At 36.8% G+C, this 22,787-nt stretch overlaps 1 protein-coding gene across 1 annotated transcript; it reads right to left on the bottom strand.

Moving 5' to 3' along the window:
* Positions 1–1,969: 1,969 nt before the first annotated feature.
* LOC145795978 (uncharacterized) lies at positions 1,970–22,451 on the bottom strand. The gene is made up of 5 exons (XM_082880927.1): positions 22,247–22,451; positions 19,004–19,546; positions 10,857–11,106; positions 10,649–10,748; positions 1,970–2,338 (listed from the first exon to the last, which is right to left on the bottom strand). The coding sequence occupies exons 1-5, from the start codon at positions 22,449–22,451 to the stop codon at positions 1,970–1,972; spliced, it is 1,467 nt and encodes a 488-aa protein (XP_082737053.1).
* Positions 22,452–22,787: the final 336 nt, after the last annotated feature.

The following is a 22,787-nucleotide window of genomic DNA, read 5'->3' as shown; positions in this document are numbered from 1 at the left end:
CAGGTATTCAAGGCGAACACCGTGGTTAAGATTTGACTGATCTGCAGAGGCTAATTGAGCCATCTCATCGGCCTTGGAGTTTTCTGCCCGAGGGATGTGTTTGATGTGGAAGGTATTGAAGAGGCGAACAAAGTGGAGGGCTATATCCCTGTAAGCCCGCATTGTGTCCTCCTTGGCATCGAATTCCCCCGTAATTTGTCTGACAATGAGCTTGGAGTCATTGAACACCTGGATGTGGCTGACACCAATATCCCTAGCTAGGCGGAGACCTGCTATCAATGCCTCATACTCGGCCTCATTGTTGCTAGCCTCGAACAAGAAACAGAGAGTACATTTGAAATAACTATCCTCAGGGGCGGTGAGGATGAGACCAGCCCCGCTGCCTTCCCTACAGGATGACCCGTCGACGTTGAAAGTCCAAGAGTGGGGGTCTTCTGGGTCGGTAAGGATGGGTGGGGATAGAGGGGCCGTGGTTGGGGTAGGTTTAGTGAACTGCAGGATGAAATCAGTGACAACTTGCCCCTTAATCGCCGTTCGAGGCCGGTAGGAGATGTCAAACTGGCTGAGTTCCACTGACCACTGTATGAGTCTGCCAGAGAGTTCTGGTTGCTGCATTACCTTTTTCAAGGGTTGGTCGGTGAGGACCACTATGGAATGGGCTCGGAAATAAGGACGGAGTCGTCTGGAGGCAGTGACCAAGGCCAGGGACAATTTTTGTAACAGTGGGTAATTCTGCTCTGCTCCCCTGAGAGCCCTACTGATGTAGTAGACCGGCCGTTGGATAGAGCCATCTTCCCTGATAAGAGCTGCACTGACTGCGGTGCTTGACACGGCTAAATAGAGAAAAAGGGGTTTGCCCGTGAGTGCCCGTGAAAGGAGGGGGGTTGGCCATACACTGCTTCAACTGTTGAAAAGCCTCTTCGGATTCGGTCGTCCATTCAAAAGTTTGCCGAAGAACTTTGAAGAATGGGAGGCACTTATCCGTTACGCGGGAAATGAAGCAGTTGAGGGCGGCGACTCGGCCAGTGAGTCTTTGAACCTCCTTAACTATTCTGGGTGACTGCATTTCAATCAAGGCCTTGATCTTTTCAGGGTTGGCTTCAATGCCCCGCTGATTGACCATGAAACCCAAAAACTTCCCAAATCCTACGCCGAAAGCTCACTTTTTCGGGTTGAGCTTCATTTGGTACTTTCATAAGGTGGCGAAGGTCTCTCGCAGGTTGGCCAGGTGATCAGCGGAGAGTTTGCTCTTGACTAGCATGTCGTCAACATATACTTCCATATTCCGACCTATTTGATGATGAAAAACAGCATTGACCAACCGTTGGTAGGTGGCCCCGGCATTTTTCAGCCCAAATGGCATCATACGGTAATGGTAAGTACCTCGGTCTGTAATGAAGGAGGTGTGTTCATGATCAGATGAGTGCATCAGAATTTGGTTGTACCCAGAGAAGGCATCCATGAAGCTGAGCATTTGATGACCGGACATGGCGTCAACCAGCAGATCTATGCGGGGGAGAAGATAGCTGTCTTTGGGGCAAGCTCGGTTGAGGTCGGAGTAGTCGACACAGAGTCGCCATTTACCATTGTTCTTACGGACCAGGACAACGTTTGACAACCATCTAGGGTAGTCCACGTTTTTGATGAATTGTGCCTCAAGGAGCTTGTCGACCTCTGCGGCAATGAGAGTGTTGCGCTCCGAATAAAAGATGCGCTGCTTCTGGCGGTAAGGTCGGAAATGGGGTTCAATGCTGAGGTGGTGCGTTATGAATGAGGGGTCAATACCCGGCATGTCCGAGTGGGTCTAGGCAGATACATCATTGTGCTCGATCAGGAGGGCAGTAAGGTCTGCCTTTGCTTGGGGGGATAGTTGGCTGCCAATTTTGGCAGTTTTGGTCAGGTTGGCGGGGTCAATGAGAACCTCAACGAGCTCCTCCATAGGCTCCCCTCTGACCAGCTCGTCCTCATCTCAGACGTCAAGCCCCTCAATGATCATTGCCTCCTTCAGCTTGACTTCTTTGAGTGAGGCGACATAACACTCCTTGGCAACTGTCTGCTCTCCTCTCACTGTCCCAACCCCCAGATCGGTGGGGAATTTAATGGCAAGGTGGTAAGTTGATGTGATAACTTGGAAAGTGTTTAGGGCGGTGCGGCCAAGGATGACGTTGTAGGCGGAGAGGCAGACGACAACAAGAAAGGTGAGCAACTTTGTGGTCTGCCGCGGGTACTCGCCGAGTATGATAGGAAGATCGATGGAGCTGATGGAGGTCACTCGGTCACCAGTAAAACTGACCAAAGAGGTCTGGAGAGGAGACAGACTTTCCTCTCCAATCTTGAGCTGGCAAAAGCAGTTGAGGAAAATGATGTCGGAAGAACTACCGTTGTCGATGAGAACTCGTCTGACCTTGTAGTTGGAGAGGAGGGCATAAATGACGAGAGGTCATAATGAGGGTAGCGGATGCCTGCGCAGTCGGCGTCCGTGAAGGTGATAGGCTCGTTCCCCTGCCTGGGCCGTTTGGAGGGTCAGTCCACCGTGGCAACAGCTTTGTCTAAACCCTGCCTTATCTTTCTGAGCTCTGCTTTCTGAGCCGAGCGAAATGGTCCCCCAAAAGCAAGGCCGCTCGAAATAACTCTGATTTCTCCAACAGGTGGGGGGGGATTACCTTGCAGTCGAGGCTGCTGTGGAGGGCGATCATGGCCTGGGTTAGGTTGGGTTGGCTGTCGGAGGGGGGTGCACCGGCGGTTGTTTCTGGGGGGCTCATTCCTTTGCCTCTGCTGAGGGTGGGTGTCCGTGAACCGACTAAGACGTCCCTGACGTATGAAGGTCTCGACCTGATCTTTGAGGTTGACACACTCATCGGTGTTATGGCCGTGGTCTTGGTGGAAACGGCAATATTTGGACTGGTCTTTCCGACCGAAGGGGGTTCGTAATGGGTGCGGCCATTTGAGGAGGTAATCCCGTTGGATCTGATTGAGGACTTGCTCCATGGGGGAGTTGAGAGGTGTGTACCACTCAAACTGACTGGGCGGTCGGGCTGGTGCCGACCGGTCGGCTCAAGGGGGTCGGTCTGTATAATGCGGTGTTTGGTTATCGTACTGGGTATTTTTGGCTTCTAGGTCCTTTCTCTTTTCTCGGGAGGTCAGGTTTTTTGTTGTAGGGTCTTGGCGAGCGGTTAGGGAATCTTTTGCGTTCATGTATTTTTGGGCTTTAGAGAGTAGGGCTGCCATAGAAGTGGGGGGGTTTTAGAGAGGGAGAAGAGGAAATCAGACGACCGTAGTCCGACCATGAAAGTCGTAAGGATGACCTTATCATCATTTTTCGCCACCTGCAAGGCTTCGGTGTTGAAGCGGGTAACAAAACTACGCAGGGACTCCCCCTCGGTTTGACGGATGTTGAGGAGTTAGGTCACCGGACGACGTTAGCGCTGGGCTCCAGTAAAATGGCTGAGGAAGGAGTCACTAAGATGTTGGAAAGTGGAGACGGAGTCTGCTGGTAACTGGCTAAACCACAACCGAGCTGATCCCTTTAGTGTCACGGGGAAAGCTCGATACATGATCTCGTCAGGGAATGCATAGAGGATCATGAGGGTTCTGTAGGTCTCCAGATGGTCGACTGGGTCCGTCGTGCGGTCAAAAGAGTCGATGGTGGGCATTTTAAACTTGGGGGGTAGAGGCTTGTCCCGGATGGAGGCGACAAATAGTGAGTTTGCTGTGGTAGAGGGTTTATGCTGGATGTTCTACACGACCCTTTGGAGTTGGAGCTTCATGGCTCGGAGTTCTGCATCCCAGAGAAGGATGTTATCACCATCGGAAGGCAGTGGGGGTTGGACGCTACTGGCCTCCCCTTCAGGGGCTGGTACCAGGAGCGGTGGATGCGGGGACCGGGGTGGTGGATTCATATGACGAGGAGGAGGTTGCAAACCTTTCAAGTTGGGTGGATAGGGCTGCGGGATGGTATGGCTCGGGGCTCGTTCTTGGTTGGGCCTAATATTGGGAGGTGGTGGAGGGGGGTATAAGAAGGTTCTTTTGGAGTAGGGCATTTATCAGGGCTTGGTTTTGTTTGGCCATGCGGTTAATGCTGTTGGTAAGCTCGATGAAATATTGCGATGGGTTGTTTAGATTGGGGAGGTCGGCTTGGTGGTCCGGAGCGTTATAGTGAGAAGCCATGGATCTAGTCGTGACCATACACTTTGATGGATACTAAGAAAGGGTTATTGGGACAGGGTCACCGGCGGCAATGAGCACAACTGGCGCGCGGAGCAAGGCGTTTCCCACAGACGGCGCCAACTGATGATACAGTTGTAATGTAACGAGTTCCAAGCAGAGCGGGTCGGACTGATCCACACTTCTCGAACCGGTATCTGAATGATCAAACCCACCAGAGAACCTGCACACGAGTTCAACGGGGAACGGGAGTCCCCCAGCGAACCCTCCGACAAGCAAGTTAGAGAGAGAAGTAGAGTGTGGAGATGAATTAGAGATAAAAAAGCTTAACCTTCTTCTTCTCTTCAATATTTGCTTATATTCTGGTAATCATTTCGTTGTCTCTTCCAACCTGTCCACTTTGGCCAAAAGTTTATGCTGTGGCTTACCTTGTTCAGGGTGAGGGCGTGCTGTCCCGACGGAGAGGTGTTGTCGTAATAAATGCAGTGAAGGGCTATATTAATGGCGATGTGCAGTGGCTATAACTTTGCAGATCTTTGTCTGTTGATGTGGCTTGCCCTTTACCTGCCAGGTGTCTGAATATCATTGGTCCTTCATGCTATGTTGACTTCTAGATGGTACTGGGCCTTATCAGTTGAATTATGTATTGGGCCCTAAGTGGTGGGTTTGAGTTGTTCATAGTAGACTGTAACCTTTATAGGCCTATCCATGTCATATTTAAATATTATTACAATCATAGTAAACCTACATTAATTTCTATTGAAATTTCGGCCACAGTTGTACTTCACCAGAAATTACGCATTTTAAGCATGGTTGGATATTTGATATTTTAATATTAATTGTAGGATACATATCTCATAATTGAAGCCGCTGTTTGTTGCGGAGATGATGACGCTTCAAAAAATATCAATAATGCTACATTTATCATTTTATATATTATTTTTAAGATATCATCTCATAAAATTTGGAGGGAGTGTTGTGTCAGCACCAGTATTATCACAGCATCTGTGTTGTCACACCTCATGAGATTTGTTCGGATTATATTTTGATGATCTAAGTTGTTCATATTATAAGGTTCATTAAATATATTTTTCATATAAAAAATAAAATTAATCAGACAAATATAATTCTATGATCAAGCCGAATAATAGCCTTAAAAAACAATCAAAATCATGCACTAATAGTTTATTTTTTCTAAACATAAACGTGATCTTGTTATGGGTTATAAATATCTAATTAATTTAATTTTTTTTATGGATGATCTACTCAACGAACTCTATATTATGAACAATTCAGATTATTAAAATAAATTTGGGACACGCTCTCATGAGCTCACAACACTGTGCTACACATCGCAAATCCCAAGCCGCACATCATGAGTTAACATACTATTGATGTAATAGGTCTCATCACTCACGTTTATTTTTAATAATATGTTGACATAAAAGATAATATATTAAAGATGATATAAAAATGTGATAAGTGTAACAATAAAAATAATAATAATAATAATAATAATAAAAAAAACATTTCAAGTTAGAAAGACAAATAAAGATTCGGTGGAAAAGAAAATCTAAAGCTGAAAAGAATACACTAAAAATAAATATTTAATGTAGGGATGCAGAAGATATAAAGCAGCACCATGATGGGTAAGGACAACTCTTAAAATCAAAGCGTTGCTGTCAAATATATTTTTTTATTGTTAAAATGTTGCTGTCAAATTTATTATTGTGCAAAAAAGCTATGGGTTGATGGGAAGAATATGAGGGTGTTTTTTATCTTAGTCATGCCATGAATGATACAGGGGAATGAAATATTATCAATGTTGTAGATTGATGGGATATAGTTCCACCTTTATTTTTAATTAGTGCATTGTTAAAATATATTTGAAGTCAGTATTTTAAGTTTGGAGCAGTATATCAACTATTGTACTGTTTTAGAGTAGTTTGAAATTTGAAATTAAAGTCTGGAAATGCCATATAAAGGGCCTTCAGTTATATGTAAGGGGACATGAATTCTTCAAAGTATAAATAAAAAGAATTATGGACCTCAAGCCATCTTAGAGCAAAAAAAATTTTGTAAATCTAACAGTTTGTAGAGACTCAGGCCCCGTTTATTTTCAGATGTAGAATGAAAATGATTCACAATGAAGAGATTCATAATTATTTTTATATAAAACAAATATAAAATACAAAAACATTAAACATTAACGTTAAAAAAAATAAAAAAATGCCCAACATGTAAAAAAGAAAAAAAATAAATAAAAAAAATTTAAAAAAAAGAAACAAATAAAACAAATAAAACTATGTGATACTGCACACCCATTATCCACAAACATCACCCATTATACCATGCTCACACCCATGATCTCATGCATACGTGAAAGTGGGCTTAGAGAATATACTGCCTTAGAAATAGGCTTAATAATAGTTTGTTTTCATTATTTTCAGCAAATGATTATAACCACTTTTTCCATGATCAACCACATCTTTTTGCATTATCTTTTGTAGTTAGTGTTCTGACTTAGCTTATAAATAGCCTGGAAACTATTGAATAAAGATAGTAAGTTTAATTCCCAGCTTCATTCCTCTCTCAAGCCTCTGTTCTTCTGCTTCTTGCTCTCTCTCTAACTGTTTTCTCACAAATTCCTTATCAGTGGTATCAGAGTCGCGTTCCATGGATACCCATGGCAAAACCAACACCGAATTCCGCAATGAAGTAAGCGAAATTTTGGCCCGTCATGAGTCAAATTTCGATCAAATTCATAACACCCTTCAATTAATCCTTGCAAAGTTTCAAACCTTGCAACTTTCCCCGCCGGCCGAACCCGACTCCGATATTACCAATATCAAATAAGTTATAATCACCTCCCAAAAACTGTAACAAAAAGTCCCTCACTCTGTGTCGATCGAACATCTCCAGCAGGTCTCTCTGTATTGGTTTTGGGGGATTGGTGTTGTGGCTTGTTTTTGTGGAGTTGTTGATTGAATTAGGAAAAATATATATTTTTTTGTTAAAAATTATATGATGGTTGAGTGAAGTGGTTGTTTTTACATATTTTATTACAACTTCAGTTGTTTTTAGATTTTAGCGTTCAATGCTTAATTAATAAATTTAATGAGAAAATGCATCCTGATTTTGGGGGGAAAAAAGAACAAAATTCAACTGCTATTCTCTAGATTTGTAGCACAGGGTTCAAGTTTAATAGCTCATTTTGATTTGGATGATTTGGGAAGAAAAAAGAATTTTTTTTGTTTATATTAATTGTTTGAATAAGTAAAAAGAAGAGAAATGAGTAGAAATTGAGAGAAACTCATTTTTATCATAACCCACACTTTGAATTTGGAGAGATTAAGAGTGGGAAAAAAAAAAACGGTAATGTTAAATTTTTACCTATCAAAATTTATAAAGAGATACTTTTGTGAGAGATTTTTGTGAGAATGAATCATTTTCTTATTAAGAAAATCGATAGAACTGAATTGATTACTTTTAAATTAATCGATAGAACTTTTCTTTATAGCGCAAACATAATTTATAATTTGTAAGTGATCCAATACCCATCTCACTAAAATCTCTTGATCTAGTCACATTGTCCCATTTAATCAACCTAAGCTTTCTTTAATCCTTATTGTCTCTCATATGTAAGAAGCTACACTGAAATTTCTCCAATTCATTAGCCACATATAAGGAATCTTAAATACAGACATAAAGTAAATTGGTAAATTACCAAGTGTGGACAGGATTAATATCATCCTAGTTAAACTCATAACATAAGTTTAAATTTTCTTTATTTATAATATTAATAATAATAACTTGCTTTTCTTTTGCCTTCTTAAATATAGGTTGTTCAAGATGGATATTATGATCTTGCTCGAGTGCTAAGTGGATATGAGTAGAAGGCTTATTCAATTGCATTAATCTTAGAATTGTAGATCATCATTGGTTATGCAACAATTGCAACAGCATCTCCATCTCTAGGATATTGTTCAAATTAGGATTGACTTAATTTTGTTTTTGTTGTTGTTGTTTTTTTTTTTTTTTTTAACTTAGTTTCACTTTTAAGTATTGTTTTGTATAAAATTAAATTTTGAATTGTAAGAACATGTGTAGGTATAAATAGAAATATATATTTGGATGTTAAAAAATTGATGTATGTGAACTGTCGAATTGATATGTAAGCAATAAATAATTTATTATTGAAAAGTAATTTGTTATTTATAATGGTAGTTTTGGCCATCCCAAATACCAAATTATTATTATTTTGAAAACAATTAGATATTTTACCAACACAACTATTTGTCACTGAAAGTCTACTTTCGCCGATAGATATTGCATCACCAAAAGTCTCTTTTTTTCCTGATGTAATTTGGGTTGGCAAAAGTGCCACATAATCATCTTATTTGAGCCATTTTTGCCGACGCAAGCTAAAATGACAATGATTGATGAGGGCTTTTGCTGACGAAGATAGTTGTTGCTAAAGACATCACTTTTATTGGCATAATCATATTTCGTTGGCAAAAGTTTTTCCCCACACACCTTTGCCGACAGGTTGCCGACGCAACTTTATGGGTCGACAAAACTTTTTGTCGACGATATGTGCCTTTTGCCAACACATTTTGTTAAGCGGCCAAAACTGCTTTTTGTTGTAGTGACAAGATATGAACAATCGTGTAAGGCAATAAAACTTGGTTCCAGAATATCAAATGGGTCGGGTTCACACCAGAACCGCTATGACAATAGATAAGAAAAGAAGCAAACTGAAGCCTATGTGATACTACAGTTTCCTTAAAACAAATTCACCGCCTCCCGATGGATGTTGGAGGTATGCTAGCATCTATCTTCTAGGATACGTCGAAACCAACTAATGTAAAAGCACATTTTGAATAGCTTCGGCAGAATTCACAATGGCAGCATTCTCTCTCTAATAAGAACTAAAGAAGAGGCTAGCAAAAAGAAAATAGAAAAAAAATTCTTTGATATAAAAATCATCTGCACCTTTATTATCAAAACACAACACCATATAAGAATTTTAGAGACCAAATTTTTTGGTCTGTAAAAGTGAAAATTTTGTTGCAAAAGACATTTAGGGATCAATTTTTATCTTCGTGAGGATAGTTGCTAAAAGGTCATTCCGAAAAGTCAAAAACAAGGCTTTTAGCGACAAAATTTTGAAAATGTCACTAATAAATAGACTTTTAAGGATGAAACTATTTAGTCTCAAAATAGTTTATTTTTTGAGACAAAAAATTTGGTCCCAAAATGATAATAATTCATCACTAATATCCAATTTTCTTTGTTAAAAATATAATGACGACATTTTTTGGAACAAAAATATTTGATCCCTAAAAAATAATTTGGTCCATAAATTTTGGTCTCTAAAACCTAATTTTTTGTAGTGAAACACCACCTCATTTTCCATAAAAAAAATCTCTCCAAAAATTATTCTACCAAGTTGGAGAAAAAATACCCCTATTTATACAAGTAAGGGAATCCCTAGCCATGCAGATTATACATTAGTAGGACCATCAAATACCATTAACCAAGGCCATCAACTCTAGCCATTAGAGCTAGAGTTACAAAGGTTAAAAACTTATGGCCACTAATATGGTCATTTACTCCATCATCAAAAGATGAGAGTTACAAAAATTTACATTTTTCACGTGCTTAATATATACAAATAAATATGTATATAATGATATTTGAATAAACTAACTACATGGGTCACAGAATGGATAATAATGTTGGGTCACAACCTGATCGAAACCCAATTCTCAAACACATGCACAAGCTAAGTCCAACACAACATAGCTTAGCCCAAACTCAAGATTATAAGTCTAAGACCAAACCCATCACATGCACAAGCACAAGCCTAGTCCAAACCAAGATTAAATCCAAATCTAAGCCCAACTTTATTTTTTTGATCAGCAAAATACTTTATTTATGTAATGGAGCATACAAAGTATGAGGGTACATCAATAAAGGGGAAAGGAAAGAGCAAGCATCATAGGACTACTACTTGATCCCATCAAATTGGACACCAAGAGAGAGCCATAGCAAATGCTAACAGAAGCCACAAAAGTTGGTAAGGTACCAACAAAAGGCAAAAGCCACAGACCAAGGACACACTAACTGAAACAAACGCTGCACATCTGGGGCCTCAAAGAGCCAGCCTGATCTGGTGAAGATTGGACACAATGTCATGAACTGAATAATCCAGCTCCAAATGCCATTTAATCCACAAGGCTATAAGCACCTTAATTTTTTCACACAGTTCTTGAATATTAGGATGAGCACCCTTAAACAAGCATTCATTCCTCAACTTCTAGACAGACCATAAAACAACAGAAGGGACTATCTGCCATAACTTGCCTCCAGCACACCATTGCAACAGATCTGCTACTGATCTTGGTATTGCCCATGCCTAATCCCATCAATTAACCATGTTAGACCAACACTGCCACACTAGAGGACAAAACATAAGTACATGATCAATAGATTCCACCTCAGAGTGACAGAAAACACACAGATTATTAGCATTCATGTCAAGAGCCTCAATTCTTTGTATGAATGAAGAGGTTTTAACCCTGCCACACCAAGCCAACCAACAAAAAAACTGCATTTTTGGAGAAGCTAAGCTTACCTACACCCCTGCTGGGACTACCAAACTAAGACCCCTAGCTGCAACCCTTCACCTCCACACAGATGCTACTGTGAATTGCCCTGAACTCTCTGTCGACCAGGAGCAAGAATCCTCAATACCAAATCTGAGAGGAGGGGATAAATCCAACATTCCTAACAGCCTCTGCACCTCTTTCTCTTCCCAAGCTAATAGATTCCTTCTAAATTGAAGCTGCCACCCACCTGAGATACTCTTCTTTGCACTAATTTGCTGCAAAGACTCCTCATTCTCTGTTGATAAACTAAATAGTCCGAGAAATTCATCTAAGCCCAACTTTATTGATGCTTACTTTATGAGACAATTCTCATTCACAACTCAATAGTTTTTACTTTTTATTTTTGTATTGGAATCTTGTCACTTGAGATAATACAAAACCACTCAAACCTATCTCAACCAGCGATTGAGTCCCACTTTAATTTTAATTCAAATTACCGAAAAACTATTATCTCCAACACTACCTAGAGTGAGAACCGACCATCCATTTGAATGTTGTAAACCTCCACGAGGGCTACGTTATACCGTTTTGGACTTTTGTTTCATCAACTTTGGTCAACTATGACTTCTCCCTTTTTTTTTTTCTCTCTCTCTTTGAAATATGGGGTTGCTTCTTTTTCTTTATATGTTATTATACTTTTTGGTTAATTTATTTTACATATATTATTGTCTACCATGTTAGTGTTTGATTATAGTTGTGATTACTCAGGTTGTTCATGTTCTATTCCTTTTTCATGAAATTGGTAGTAGATTGGTAGCTATTAAAATTCCCGGCAATACCTGAATTATTATATGTGTGAGCAATAAGTCTTTATTTTTCTTGAGCTATCATAGTTCAATGCAAAGCACAATAATATATATTAAAATAGGTGAAAAATGCTGGTTGTTATAATATTTTAATATTAAAAATATCAATATTTAAACTATATATATTATACATTTAATGCTTTAAAATATGTAGAATCATGTAGAAAAAAAATGATTTATACAACAGATTTTATTTGATGAAATTTAAACTTAATTTGATTTGATAAATATGTAGTAAAAAAAAAAAATTGTAGGGGGAACGTGGTGGTGAACAATGGACGTTAGCAGCCAAATTGAAAGCATAATAGACAAATAATAAATGCAAGGAAGAAAACATGTCTTCAAGTTGGAAAAAACAAGATAAAGTTTTGGTGGAAAAAATCTTGAGCTAAAATTGTACAGTAAAACAATTTAATGAAGGGATGTAAATGTCAAAAAGTAGGAGCTATGTTGAAAGAGTAATTTATTGGATCTTCTTTTTACCATTAACGAATTGAACTCATAGTCTCATCTATATACTCGAGTTCTGGCATATTGAACTCATTGTCTCATCTATATACACAAGTACTGGCATATTAACAATATACATAGAAGTAGGGGTGTGTGTGGGATACAATTTGGATAATTTAAAAGTAAAATTATAAATTAAATAATGGATTGACAGATCAATAGATTAACAAATTATGGTTTGGATAATTTTTGACGAATTGGCAGATTTAAGAATATTTTAACTAATTATCATAAATTTACATAATATATAATACTAATTTATATAATATTACATATATATATATATATATATATAACTCAAAATAATTTTACATAATATATTTCATATCTTAAATTTCTCTCACACTCATTTTTACTTTGATATTTCATTAGAAGTTGAAAAATATATATATTAACTATAGTGGAGCGGTATGGTTTGGAAGGCATATTATAAATTTTAAAGTTTAAACCATGGTTAGCGGTTAAAGCGGTGCGAATTGATGTGGATCAGTGAGATTTTAGCAGATTGGACGTTATTTTGCACAGTCCCACATGGAAGTGCTACTTAGCTCTCTTATGCACTTATTCTATCTTTCAACAAATCAAACATTTGGGCTCAGTTTGTTTAGAATGAAATAGGTTAAAAAAAAAAAAAAAATAATAATAATAATAATAATAATAATAATAATAATAATAATTAATTTCTATGAGTTTGTTTAGCTTGAAAGTAGTGGAAAGTATAAAAAAAAACTAATTTTCTTATACAACTTATATTAACATTGTAACTAATTTTTTATTTTTTGCAAAAAATACAAAGAAAAAAAACAAAAAAAATTGAATATGTGAGTTATCTATAACAAAACTTTTAAATTTTTTTATATTTTTCTTATAAAATTTTCATATTAGTCAAAAACTTGCCAGAAAATATTTTCTTTTCCTCTACTTCATTTTCTTTTATTTTAACTTTTTATGAATTTTTTTTTTTTTTAAATCAAGCCGAACCTAATTTTTTGGGCAAAATAAAAAAGGGTGTTTCAGACAACTCAAAAGTTAAATTCTGCTGCACCGATTTGTGAATTTTACCAACCGCAGAAGGGTTGAACCTCTTTAAAAGAGTGAGATTTTCATACCGCAATCTGATTTGTTTGTACCAAAAATTTTACATCGTTGTAATTTTAATATATATTACTCTATTGATTTTCTGCAATATATATTGTCATACAATTGATCCACGGACATAAAACGCAAAATAAAACAAACAAAGGACTTCTATAGGGCACCTGATTTTTGTAACCATTTTATATCCTTTTATTTTATTTTATTTTATTTATAGTAACCATTTTATATCACCGGCTCCATGGCAACACACTATTTGCTTTTATTACTGAGAGTTAAGTTAAATAGTCCAATTACGAATTTTCTTTCTTCAAACATTCATGCTTTAAAATACTTTGTCATGAGGATAAGTGGTTGCAACCGGAAAAAAAAAAATCTATAGACCCAAATGATTTATAAAAGTTTTTATTAAATTTTTTATATAGCTAAGAGACCTACACAAGCGTAGGTGAGTTTCATACCCATGTGAGAGATTTGATAAAAAATTTAATAAATTATTGGGGTCTCTAGCCTAACCCGTTGCAAAAATAGTGGATGTATTTGATTTGGTTTTAGGAGATAAATTTTCAAAAAAAAAAAAAAAGTTTTGAAGAGGGAGTTTAGAATTTTTTTTTATTTGTTTGGTTATTTATTTTGAAAATAGTTTTGAAGTATAAGAGTTTGGGATGATTTGATATTTTATTGTAATTGAATGTATGTATGTGAGATAAAAAGTGATTGAGAAGGAGAGATGAGAGAAAAAAAAAAAAAAAAAAAAAAGTAATTTTAAAAATTGTTTTAAAAAATTTCTAACCAAACAAAATTTTGAAATTTTTTTTCAAAAATTATGTTTTGAAAGTTAAACCAAACATGGCCAGTTTATCCTAACAACTCCTCTTCTCTCTCTTCATCTTCCCGTAGACGCAGACGGCCGCCTCTGGTGCTGATCGCCGTCGTCGCCTTGCCACTGCCTCTGCCTTTGCCTCTGCGAATCGCTACTGCCTTCGATGTCGTTGTTGGCTCTAGTGTCGGTATCGTCCTCGTCGTCCTCGCCGCCCTAAAAATTATTTTTTATTTTTTATGTCTTGACCAAAATTAATTTTTAATTTTTAAATTTTTTTTCTAAAAATCAAACCATACATAGTTTAAGAATCTTTTGATAAGTCATTTATTATATTGGTAACTTATTTAATTATTTATTAATTTTACGACATTTTTACCATCTGAAACCTGTTTGGTTACCATTTCGTTTTCAATTTTTAATTTATATTTACAAAAATTAAAAAAAAAACTGTCATAAAAACTTGTTTGATAATTTTTTTGGTTTATAAATGGTTATCTCAATTTGTAAATTTGAGGAAAAAACGTAAATTCAAAAAATGAGTTTACGTTGTTTTAAACAGAAATTTAAAAATTTTACTGACAAAATTTTTTTTCAAATAATTTTTTTTTTCAATTAATTTTTTTTTCAAATAAATTTTTTTTCAATTAATTTTTTTTTCAATGAATTTTTTTTCTAACTAATACTAACGGAGGGAGCAATTGGTAATGCTACTTCAAACCTTAGGGAGGTGATTGTAATTTCTAAAATGTGAGGGGTGTTAAAGTAATTTACCTAGTGAGGGCAAAATTGGTATTTAAAAAAATTAAATTGCTGAGGGAGGAATCTGTAATGAAACTTTAAACCTTAGGAAGGGAGATGTAATTTCCAAAACGCGAGGGGGGAAACTGTAATAAATATAAACCTCAGGGGGTGTCAATATAATTTACCCTAATGTTTTTATTGAATAGATTTGAATAAATTTGTATATATGTGTTTGTTTTTGTGCTCTGTAAAAATATTTTTCTGTTTTGTTTGCATACAATCTGTTTAATTCTCTCTCTCTCTTTCTCTCTCTCTCTTTTTCTCTCTCTCTCTCTCTCTATATATATATATGACTAATGTTCGTTCATTCAAAAAATTAAATAGATAAAAATAGGTGTCAGCATAAAAGAAAAATTAGCATAAGAATTTCAACAAATAAGAAAAATCAACACAAGAATTTCAACAGATTGAAAAAATTAAAGAGAGAAGCCTATAGAATTTAAACAGATAGAGAAAATAATTTAACAGATAAGAAAAAAAATTCAATAGATAGATATAAATTTGAAAAGATAGTCAAACAAATTTGAAATATATATATAAATTTGAATAGTCAAAAAAAGTTAATAGATAAAAAAAACAAAAAAAAGAAGAAGAACTCAACAAATAAATGTAAGGGTAAAATTGAAAACATAAAGTCTTTCAAAATAAACAAAATGACTGCTCACTAAATTATTTCAGAAAAATCTCTCGCAAATAAAAAATATTCAGTGAACCTAATTTCTAGTACGGTTTCAGTGACTATAAAATCACTCCCATTCTGGGTTTGACGTCTTTCATTGAGGTTTATCCTTAGAACAATTCAATTCAAACTTGTCATGGTTTATTATGTATTGCTAAGCAAATATAAATATCTCCTTTTGTTATGTTTATACGGTTCGCATCGCATGTGTTTGTGCAGTGCTGATCATGCTGATCACCTTACCATCCTAGTACGGTGTTGTGCTACAATCGTGTGCTTCTATCCGCCGTTCATCATTGATCATATCCATCTTATTAAGATATGCCTTATTATGCTTCATGTACAACGCAACTCTTGCAAAATTTATATAACAACTTCAATAATGTGCATAGCAGCACCATGGGCACATAAAACAAAAAAATGTGTCTCGTGACAGCTTTTAAGACAATTAAACGTGTAAGTAAAATTACCCAAAAAAACGTTTAAGTATTGAAATGGGTGGACCAACAACAATAATGCAAAGCACTAGAACAACAGTTAATTATGTAATTTACGTAGCAAATGGTCATCTTTTCAATTTGTATTGTCGCATTATGCTTCATATGATTCGCGTTTGAAAAATTCTATTTACACTATAATTTTATCTCTTTACACATATTTTATTATTATATTGTTAAGAAATAATTAAAATTCTCATTTTACTCTTTATTATATCAAAATTAACCTTAAATTAAATTCCTTTTAAAATTCTTACAGATTTTTCTCATTGCACCTATTATTTTTGAATTACTCTAGTGTTATGTTACCGAACAAACCATATGTGCCCATCCATATATTGTCACACATTTACAGATTCACTTTCCTTAAAATATTATTTTTTTTTCTTCTAAATTTATGATGGGTCTGATCAGTTATATATTGCCAAACAATTTTTATTATTCTGGTATCATGTTGCGGAATAAATTAGATTTGTCTAACCATTTGTTCCGCACATTTACAGATTAACTTTCCTTAAAACATCAAGTATCCATAAAAAACATAAAGTGTACAAATATTTATAAAAACACACTGAGATGTTATCACAATATATCTATAATGATAGTTTCGATAGTTATTACATTAGAGCTGATAAGTGTACGGAATTGATCAATACGGATAGTATGTGCTTTTCTCCCATCCATTAGCACATGAGTGATAAAAATAAATCCAATTAGTTACTTTCGAAAGTACTAGATGACTAGGAAACAGATAAATCTAGCAAACCATTAACAATGCACTACTAGTCTTACTGTAATAAATAGAAGCATAATCATTCAAAGTATAAAATAAAAAAAAAAATACAAAAACGCAAAAACAAAATTAAAAACAAAAATGTCAAAAAATGAAACTGGAAATGTTTGCAGTGAATTACTGGACATGTACTTTTTATTCAGCAGTGGATTACAAGCTATGTATTTTTTATTCGGTAATATGATTCCGGGCTATTTAATTTTGTTCAGTTTTGACATATTGAACAAAAGCCAAATATTCCTTTTTAAAAATGAAATGAAAATATAAAAAATAAAGAAAAAAACTCACCATTTCACTTTTTTTTGCTGGTCATTCATTACCATTCTTCATCCATTGATTTCTTTTATAATCAAAACATTGTGATTCTCACTTTTTGAAAGTAAATGTATAACAGAGAAGAAGAAATGAGAAAACAATGTAATGGATGTAAAGAGATAATCAAATCTACTCAATTTTTACATTTTGTCCTTAAAGATAATTTCACACATGGATAAAATTAAATATATATATATATATATATATCTCCAATAAAAAATGTAAAGAGATAAATATGTTGTGTAAGTAGAATTTCCCTTCACGCTTTATTGATATACCTGTATGTTTGTGTAAAATCAAACCATACATAGTCTAAGAATCTTTTGATAAGTCATTTCTTACATTGGTAACTTATTTAATTATTTATTACTTTTACGATATTTTTACCATCTGAAACCTGTTTGGTTACCATTTCGTTTTCAATTTTTAATTTATATTTACAAAAATTTAAAAAAACTGTCATAAAAACTTGTTTGATAATTTTTTTGGTTTATAAATGGTTATCTCAATTTGTAAATTTGAGGAAAAAACATAAATTCAAAAAATGAGTTTACGTTGGTTTTAAACAGAAATTTAAAAAATTTACTAACAAAATTTTTTTTCAAATAATTTTTTTTTCAATTAATTTTTTTTTCAAATAATTTTTTTTTCAATTAATTTTTTTTTCAATGAATTTTTTTTCCAACTAATACTAACGGAGGGAGCAATTGGTAATGCTACTTCAAACCTTAGGGAGGTGATTGTAATTTCTAAAATGTGAGGGGTGTTAAAGTAATTTACCTAGTGAGGGCAAAATTGGTATTTAAAAAATTAAATTGCTGAGGGAGGAATCTGTAATGAAACTTTAAACCTCAGGAAGGGAGATGTAATTTCCAAAACGCGAGGGAAGAAACTGTAATAAATATAAACCTCAGGGGGTGTCAATGTAATTTACCCTAATGTTTTTATTGATTAGATTTGAATAAATTTGTATATATGTGTTTGTTTTTGTGCTCTGTAAAAATATTTTTGTGTTTTGTTTGCATACAATCTGTTTAATTCTCTCTCTCTCTTTTTCTCTCTCTCTCTCTCTATATATATATGACTAATGTTCGTTCATTCAAAAAATTAAATAGATAAAGATAGGTGTCAGCATATAAGAAAAATTACCATAAGAATTTCAACAAATAAGAAAAATCAACACAAGAATTTCAACAGATTGAAAAAATTAAAGAGAGAAGCCTATAGAATTTAAACAGATACAGAAAATAATTTAACAGATAAGGAAAAAAATTCAATAGATAGATATAAATTTGAAAAAACAGTCAAACAAATTTGAAATATATATATAAATTTGAATAGTCAAAAAAAGTTAATAGATAAAAAAATAAAAAAACAAAATAAAAAAAAAAGAAGAAGAAGAAGTCAACAAATAAATGTAAGGGTAAAATTGAAAACATAAAGTCTTTCAAAATAAACAAAATGACTGCTCACTAAATTATTTCAGAAAAGGTAAATCTCTCACAAATAAAAAATATTCAGTGAACCTAATTTCTAGTACGGTTTCAGTGACTATAAAATCACTCCCATTCTGGGTTTGACGTCTTTCATTGAGGTTTGTCCTTAGAACAATTCAATTCAAACTTGTCATGGTTTATTATGTATTGCTAAGCAAATATAAACATCTCCTTTTGTTTTGTTTATATGGTTCGCATCAGTGCTGATCATGCTGATCACCTTACCATCCTAGTACGGTGTTGTGCTACAATCATGTGCTTCTATAATAAAATTTAAAGAATGAAATGTATATTTTGAAAAATGCTATATCTCAATGAATTTTTGTGACTATTTTGCATCACTTTTTTACATAGATATTTATGATTGGTTCCTTCATAGTTCAACTTGTCAGTCCCTTGCAAGCCAGAAACCACATGTGGGAGATCCAACACAGTGCACTTCAAGTTTGGGAAAGCATCAGCAATGGCCTTTGCCACTGTGCCCGTGCTACCTCCAACATCAACCAACGAGTGCAAGCCCTCAAACACCCCCTTACAGTCCTTAACAAGCACCTTTGTGACTAACCGGGCATCACTAGCCATTGCTTCATTCAAGAAATGGTTCAGCCTTGGTTCATGTCGCCCATATTCCCAAAGCGTCCTCCCATGAGCTGTGTCAAACAGCGTGGGATCGCCATTTTGGAACCATTCACTCACACGATGCCACGGCTTTGTCAAGATTGGATCTAACATGGCCAACAAAAATGGTGTGACGCTCAATGGCTCATCTTTCAGTAGGAGCCGAGAGGCCGGTGTGAGCAAATAGCCGTCTTGTTCTTCCTTCGCATTTTTGGAGAGCTTCTCCTCAGTAAAGAAGCCGGAATGCACGAGGATGCGCATGAGGCGGTAGATGTTAAAACCTACCAAAACCTACCACTACACCAACTCCACCCACTTCACCTACTCCACCTACTACTCCACCTACTACATACCTACCTCCTCTAATCTTCTATATATAGGACTCATTGTAAACATAACATACATCAATCAATAATACATCAATTTTAACATGGTATCAGAGCTATAAGATTTAAGCCTGTATTTCTTTGTCACCGGCGGGCAGTCGGCCGGTAACTTTGCCTTTGCTGCCCGCTGGAATTTTCTACACATACCTTCCACTCTCCACAGCGTCTTCCATATCTCTCTCTCCTTCCATACAGATCACACACCTGGAGACACTCAACACACTCACAAACAGACAAGTGATCACAGAATCAACGGTGGAGGTGATATGGACTCAGCACCACCGCTAACTTCGGAGCTACCCCAGAAACTACGTCAATCGCCGCCACCGCCAGCAGTGGCATTGAAGGAGGAGCCACCCGCGGAATTTGGGATGTTACCGGCGGCTGCGATGCCCCTGCCGTTGCAGATCAGACCATCTGCAGCGGCGCCTCCCAAGGACCGCCACACCAAGGTGGAGGGCCGAGGGCGGAGAATCCGAATCCCCGCCACCTGCGCCGCCCGGATCTTCCAACTAACCCAAGAACTCCGCCACAAGTCCGACAGCGAGACCATCCGGTGGTTGCTGGAACACGCCGAGCCTTCCATCATCTCTGCCACCGGCACCGGCACTGTCCCCGCCATCGCCATGTCCGTCGGCGGAACCCTCCAGATCCCCACCACCTCCGCAGGAAAAACCCTCCAGATTCACACACACGGTTTAGAGACAGAGAGAGCATTACACCCAACACACCATTCACACACACACAGTTTAAAGAGAGAGAGCCCACACACAACACACACACGGTTTAGAGAGAGACAGGACACACACTTCACACCACCAACTTCATCTTCTCACACACGGCTATCACAGAGCTAAACAGACCCAACATCATCATCATGTACCCCACTCTCTCTCTCTCTCTCATTTTTTTCACTTTCCAACCCAGAGCGCACATGCTTTCCCCATTAATATATTATTATTATTAATAATAAAAAAACAAAAAAAACAAACAAAAAAAACAAACAACCCAAAACCATTTACAAATTTGCACAACAAACCATATTTTATTCATCTCAGAGATTCACCCCGATCCACATTTTACACCACAACCCAAAAAAAAAAAAAAAAAAAAAAACACAAGATCACCATCACAACAACAACAGATTTGTTTTCTTTTCTGCAAACGGCCACCCACCGACCTACTCTGCCGCCGGTCTCTTCTTTTTGCCTTCGTCCTGGGCGGTCCTTGACGGTGCTGCCTCTGTGCTTCCTAATCCACCAAGCACATTCACTCCCCCCTGCTCCTCCACTGCAGCATATGGCGGACCTCCAAATCGGAACATCACGGTGGCCTTCCGCTTCAGCTCCTTATTTTCCGCCTTTAGCACACTTATCTCTGCTCGCGCATCCTTATACATGCGCTGGAGCAAAGCCAGTTGGGCGTTTAACTGCTACACCTCATTTGTCCTACTCTGAAGCCGGTGCGACAAGTTTGTGACCGCAGTCATAGTCTCCACACATGACTTCAATGTATACTGATTGGCCTCAATATCCGTTTGCACTATCATTTTTTGCTCCACAGACCGCATCGGAAAGTTCAACGGAGCAAAACCAGAGGTGTTTGGTTGAGGTTCACGGGCCACCGCACCAGTTATCTCTCTTGTTGACTCGTTGAGGTCTGGAAAGAGAGTGAGCAGACCACGGGAAGAAGAGGCCATTTCTGGGCTACAGAGTGTTACAAAGTTTCTCTCTCCGAAAACGCAGAGTTTTTTCAGCGAAGGGTTGGATCCAGAGTATTTACAGAGTGTTTCAGAATGACAATGCCTGGTTTGGTTTCCACAGCCTCCGCATTGGTTTATATCGACACTGACGACGCGGCCGACACGCCGCTCTGTCGCTCACGTGCCTCGCCGCGTCTCCGGCTCACCTTTTGATGGCTCGATGCTTTCTGTCGGGCACGACTTTTGATGGCTCCGCTCGACGCCTTTTGAGGGCGCGACTTTTGAGGGCTCGATATATATATCCATGTATATATATATTTGGGCAGCCTATATACACCATCCTACAGTGTATTTTCCAACGGTCCGACATGACCCCATAAACTGTCCCGACATTGATTCCGGTTAGCTTCTCCATCGGTCCGATGTGATCTCGTCAACTGTCCAGACTTTATCTGCTACAACGGTCTGCCACAACCATCCAGTGTCCTCTACAACGTTATGATACACCCATCCAGTGTCCTCTACAACGTTATGACACAACCATCCAGTGTCCTCTACAACGTTATGACACAACCATCCAGTGTCTTCACCAACGGTCTGACACGACCATACAGTGTCTCCTATCCTCTTTTATTTTATGTATTAGTCTATTTTCTTGTTTTGTTACTCTCTCCAAACTCAAGTTGGTTAGTTCCTATCCCCCTTGAGTTTGCGGGGGGCTGTTAAAACCTACCAAAACCTACCACTACACCTACTCCACCCACTTCACCTACTCCACCTACTACTCCACCTACTACATACCTACCTCCTCTAATCTTCTATATATAGGACCCATTGTAAACATAACATACATCAATCAATAACACATCAATTTTAACAGTAGACACACTGGGCTTTGGAATGATTGATTGGAAGAGCTGCAACGAGCTCCGAGAGAGGCATGGCTCGGCCATGTTTGTAGATTATGTCTGGTATGCCTAGTTGAATTGCACATTTTAGTGACATAGAGTTTATGAAGTTGAATATGTGGTTCCATATGTGAGCTTGAGAGTTGAGTAGCTCTATCCGCCGTTCATCATTGGTCATATCCATCTTAGCCTTCGTTTGGAAAGTGGGTTGGCTTTTTGATTTTTTGACTTTTTTGACTATTTTAGCCTGGGCTAAAAAGTCTGGTTTGGGAAGGGCTTTTTGGCTTTTTTGACTTTTTGGCTTTTTGGTGAGATGTCTACATGTAATATTACTAAACTGTCCCTGGTATTAAATTTTGTTTTTATTTGGGCGGCTGTCCTGACAGTGACGTCACCAACCCAGGCTAAGTTTTTTTTTTTTTTTTTTTTACAAATAGTTTTTCATGTGGTTTTTATTTTTATTCTATTTTTAATTTCAATTTGTTTTCATTTTCTGTAAAATAATAAAAAGTGAGGTTTT

Source organism: Camellia sinensis, chromosome 7, assembly GCF_055761805.1.
Source record: "Camellia sinensis isolate YWXY chromosome 7, ASM5576180v1, whole genome shotgun sequence".
NCBI classification, from domain to species: Eukaryota; Viridiplantae; Streptophyta; class Magnoliopsida; order Ericales; family Theaceae; genus Camellia; species Camellia sinensis.
The sequence above is the reverse complement of the archived record's forward strand: the minus strand, read 5'-3'. Positions and strand labels throughout refer to the sequence as shown.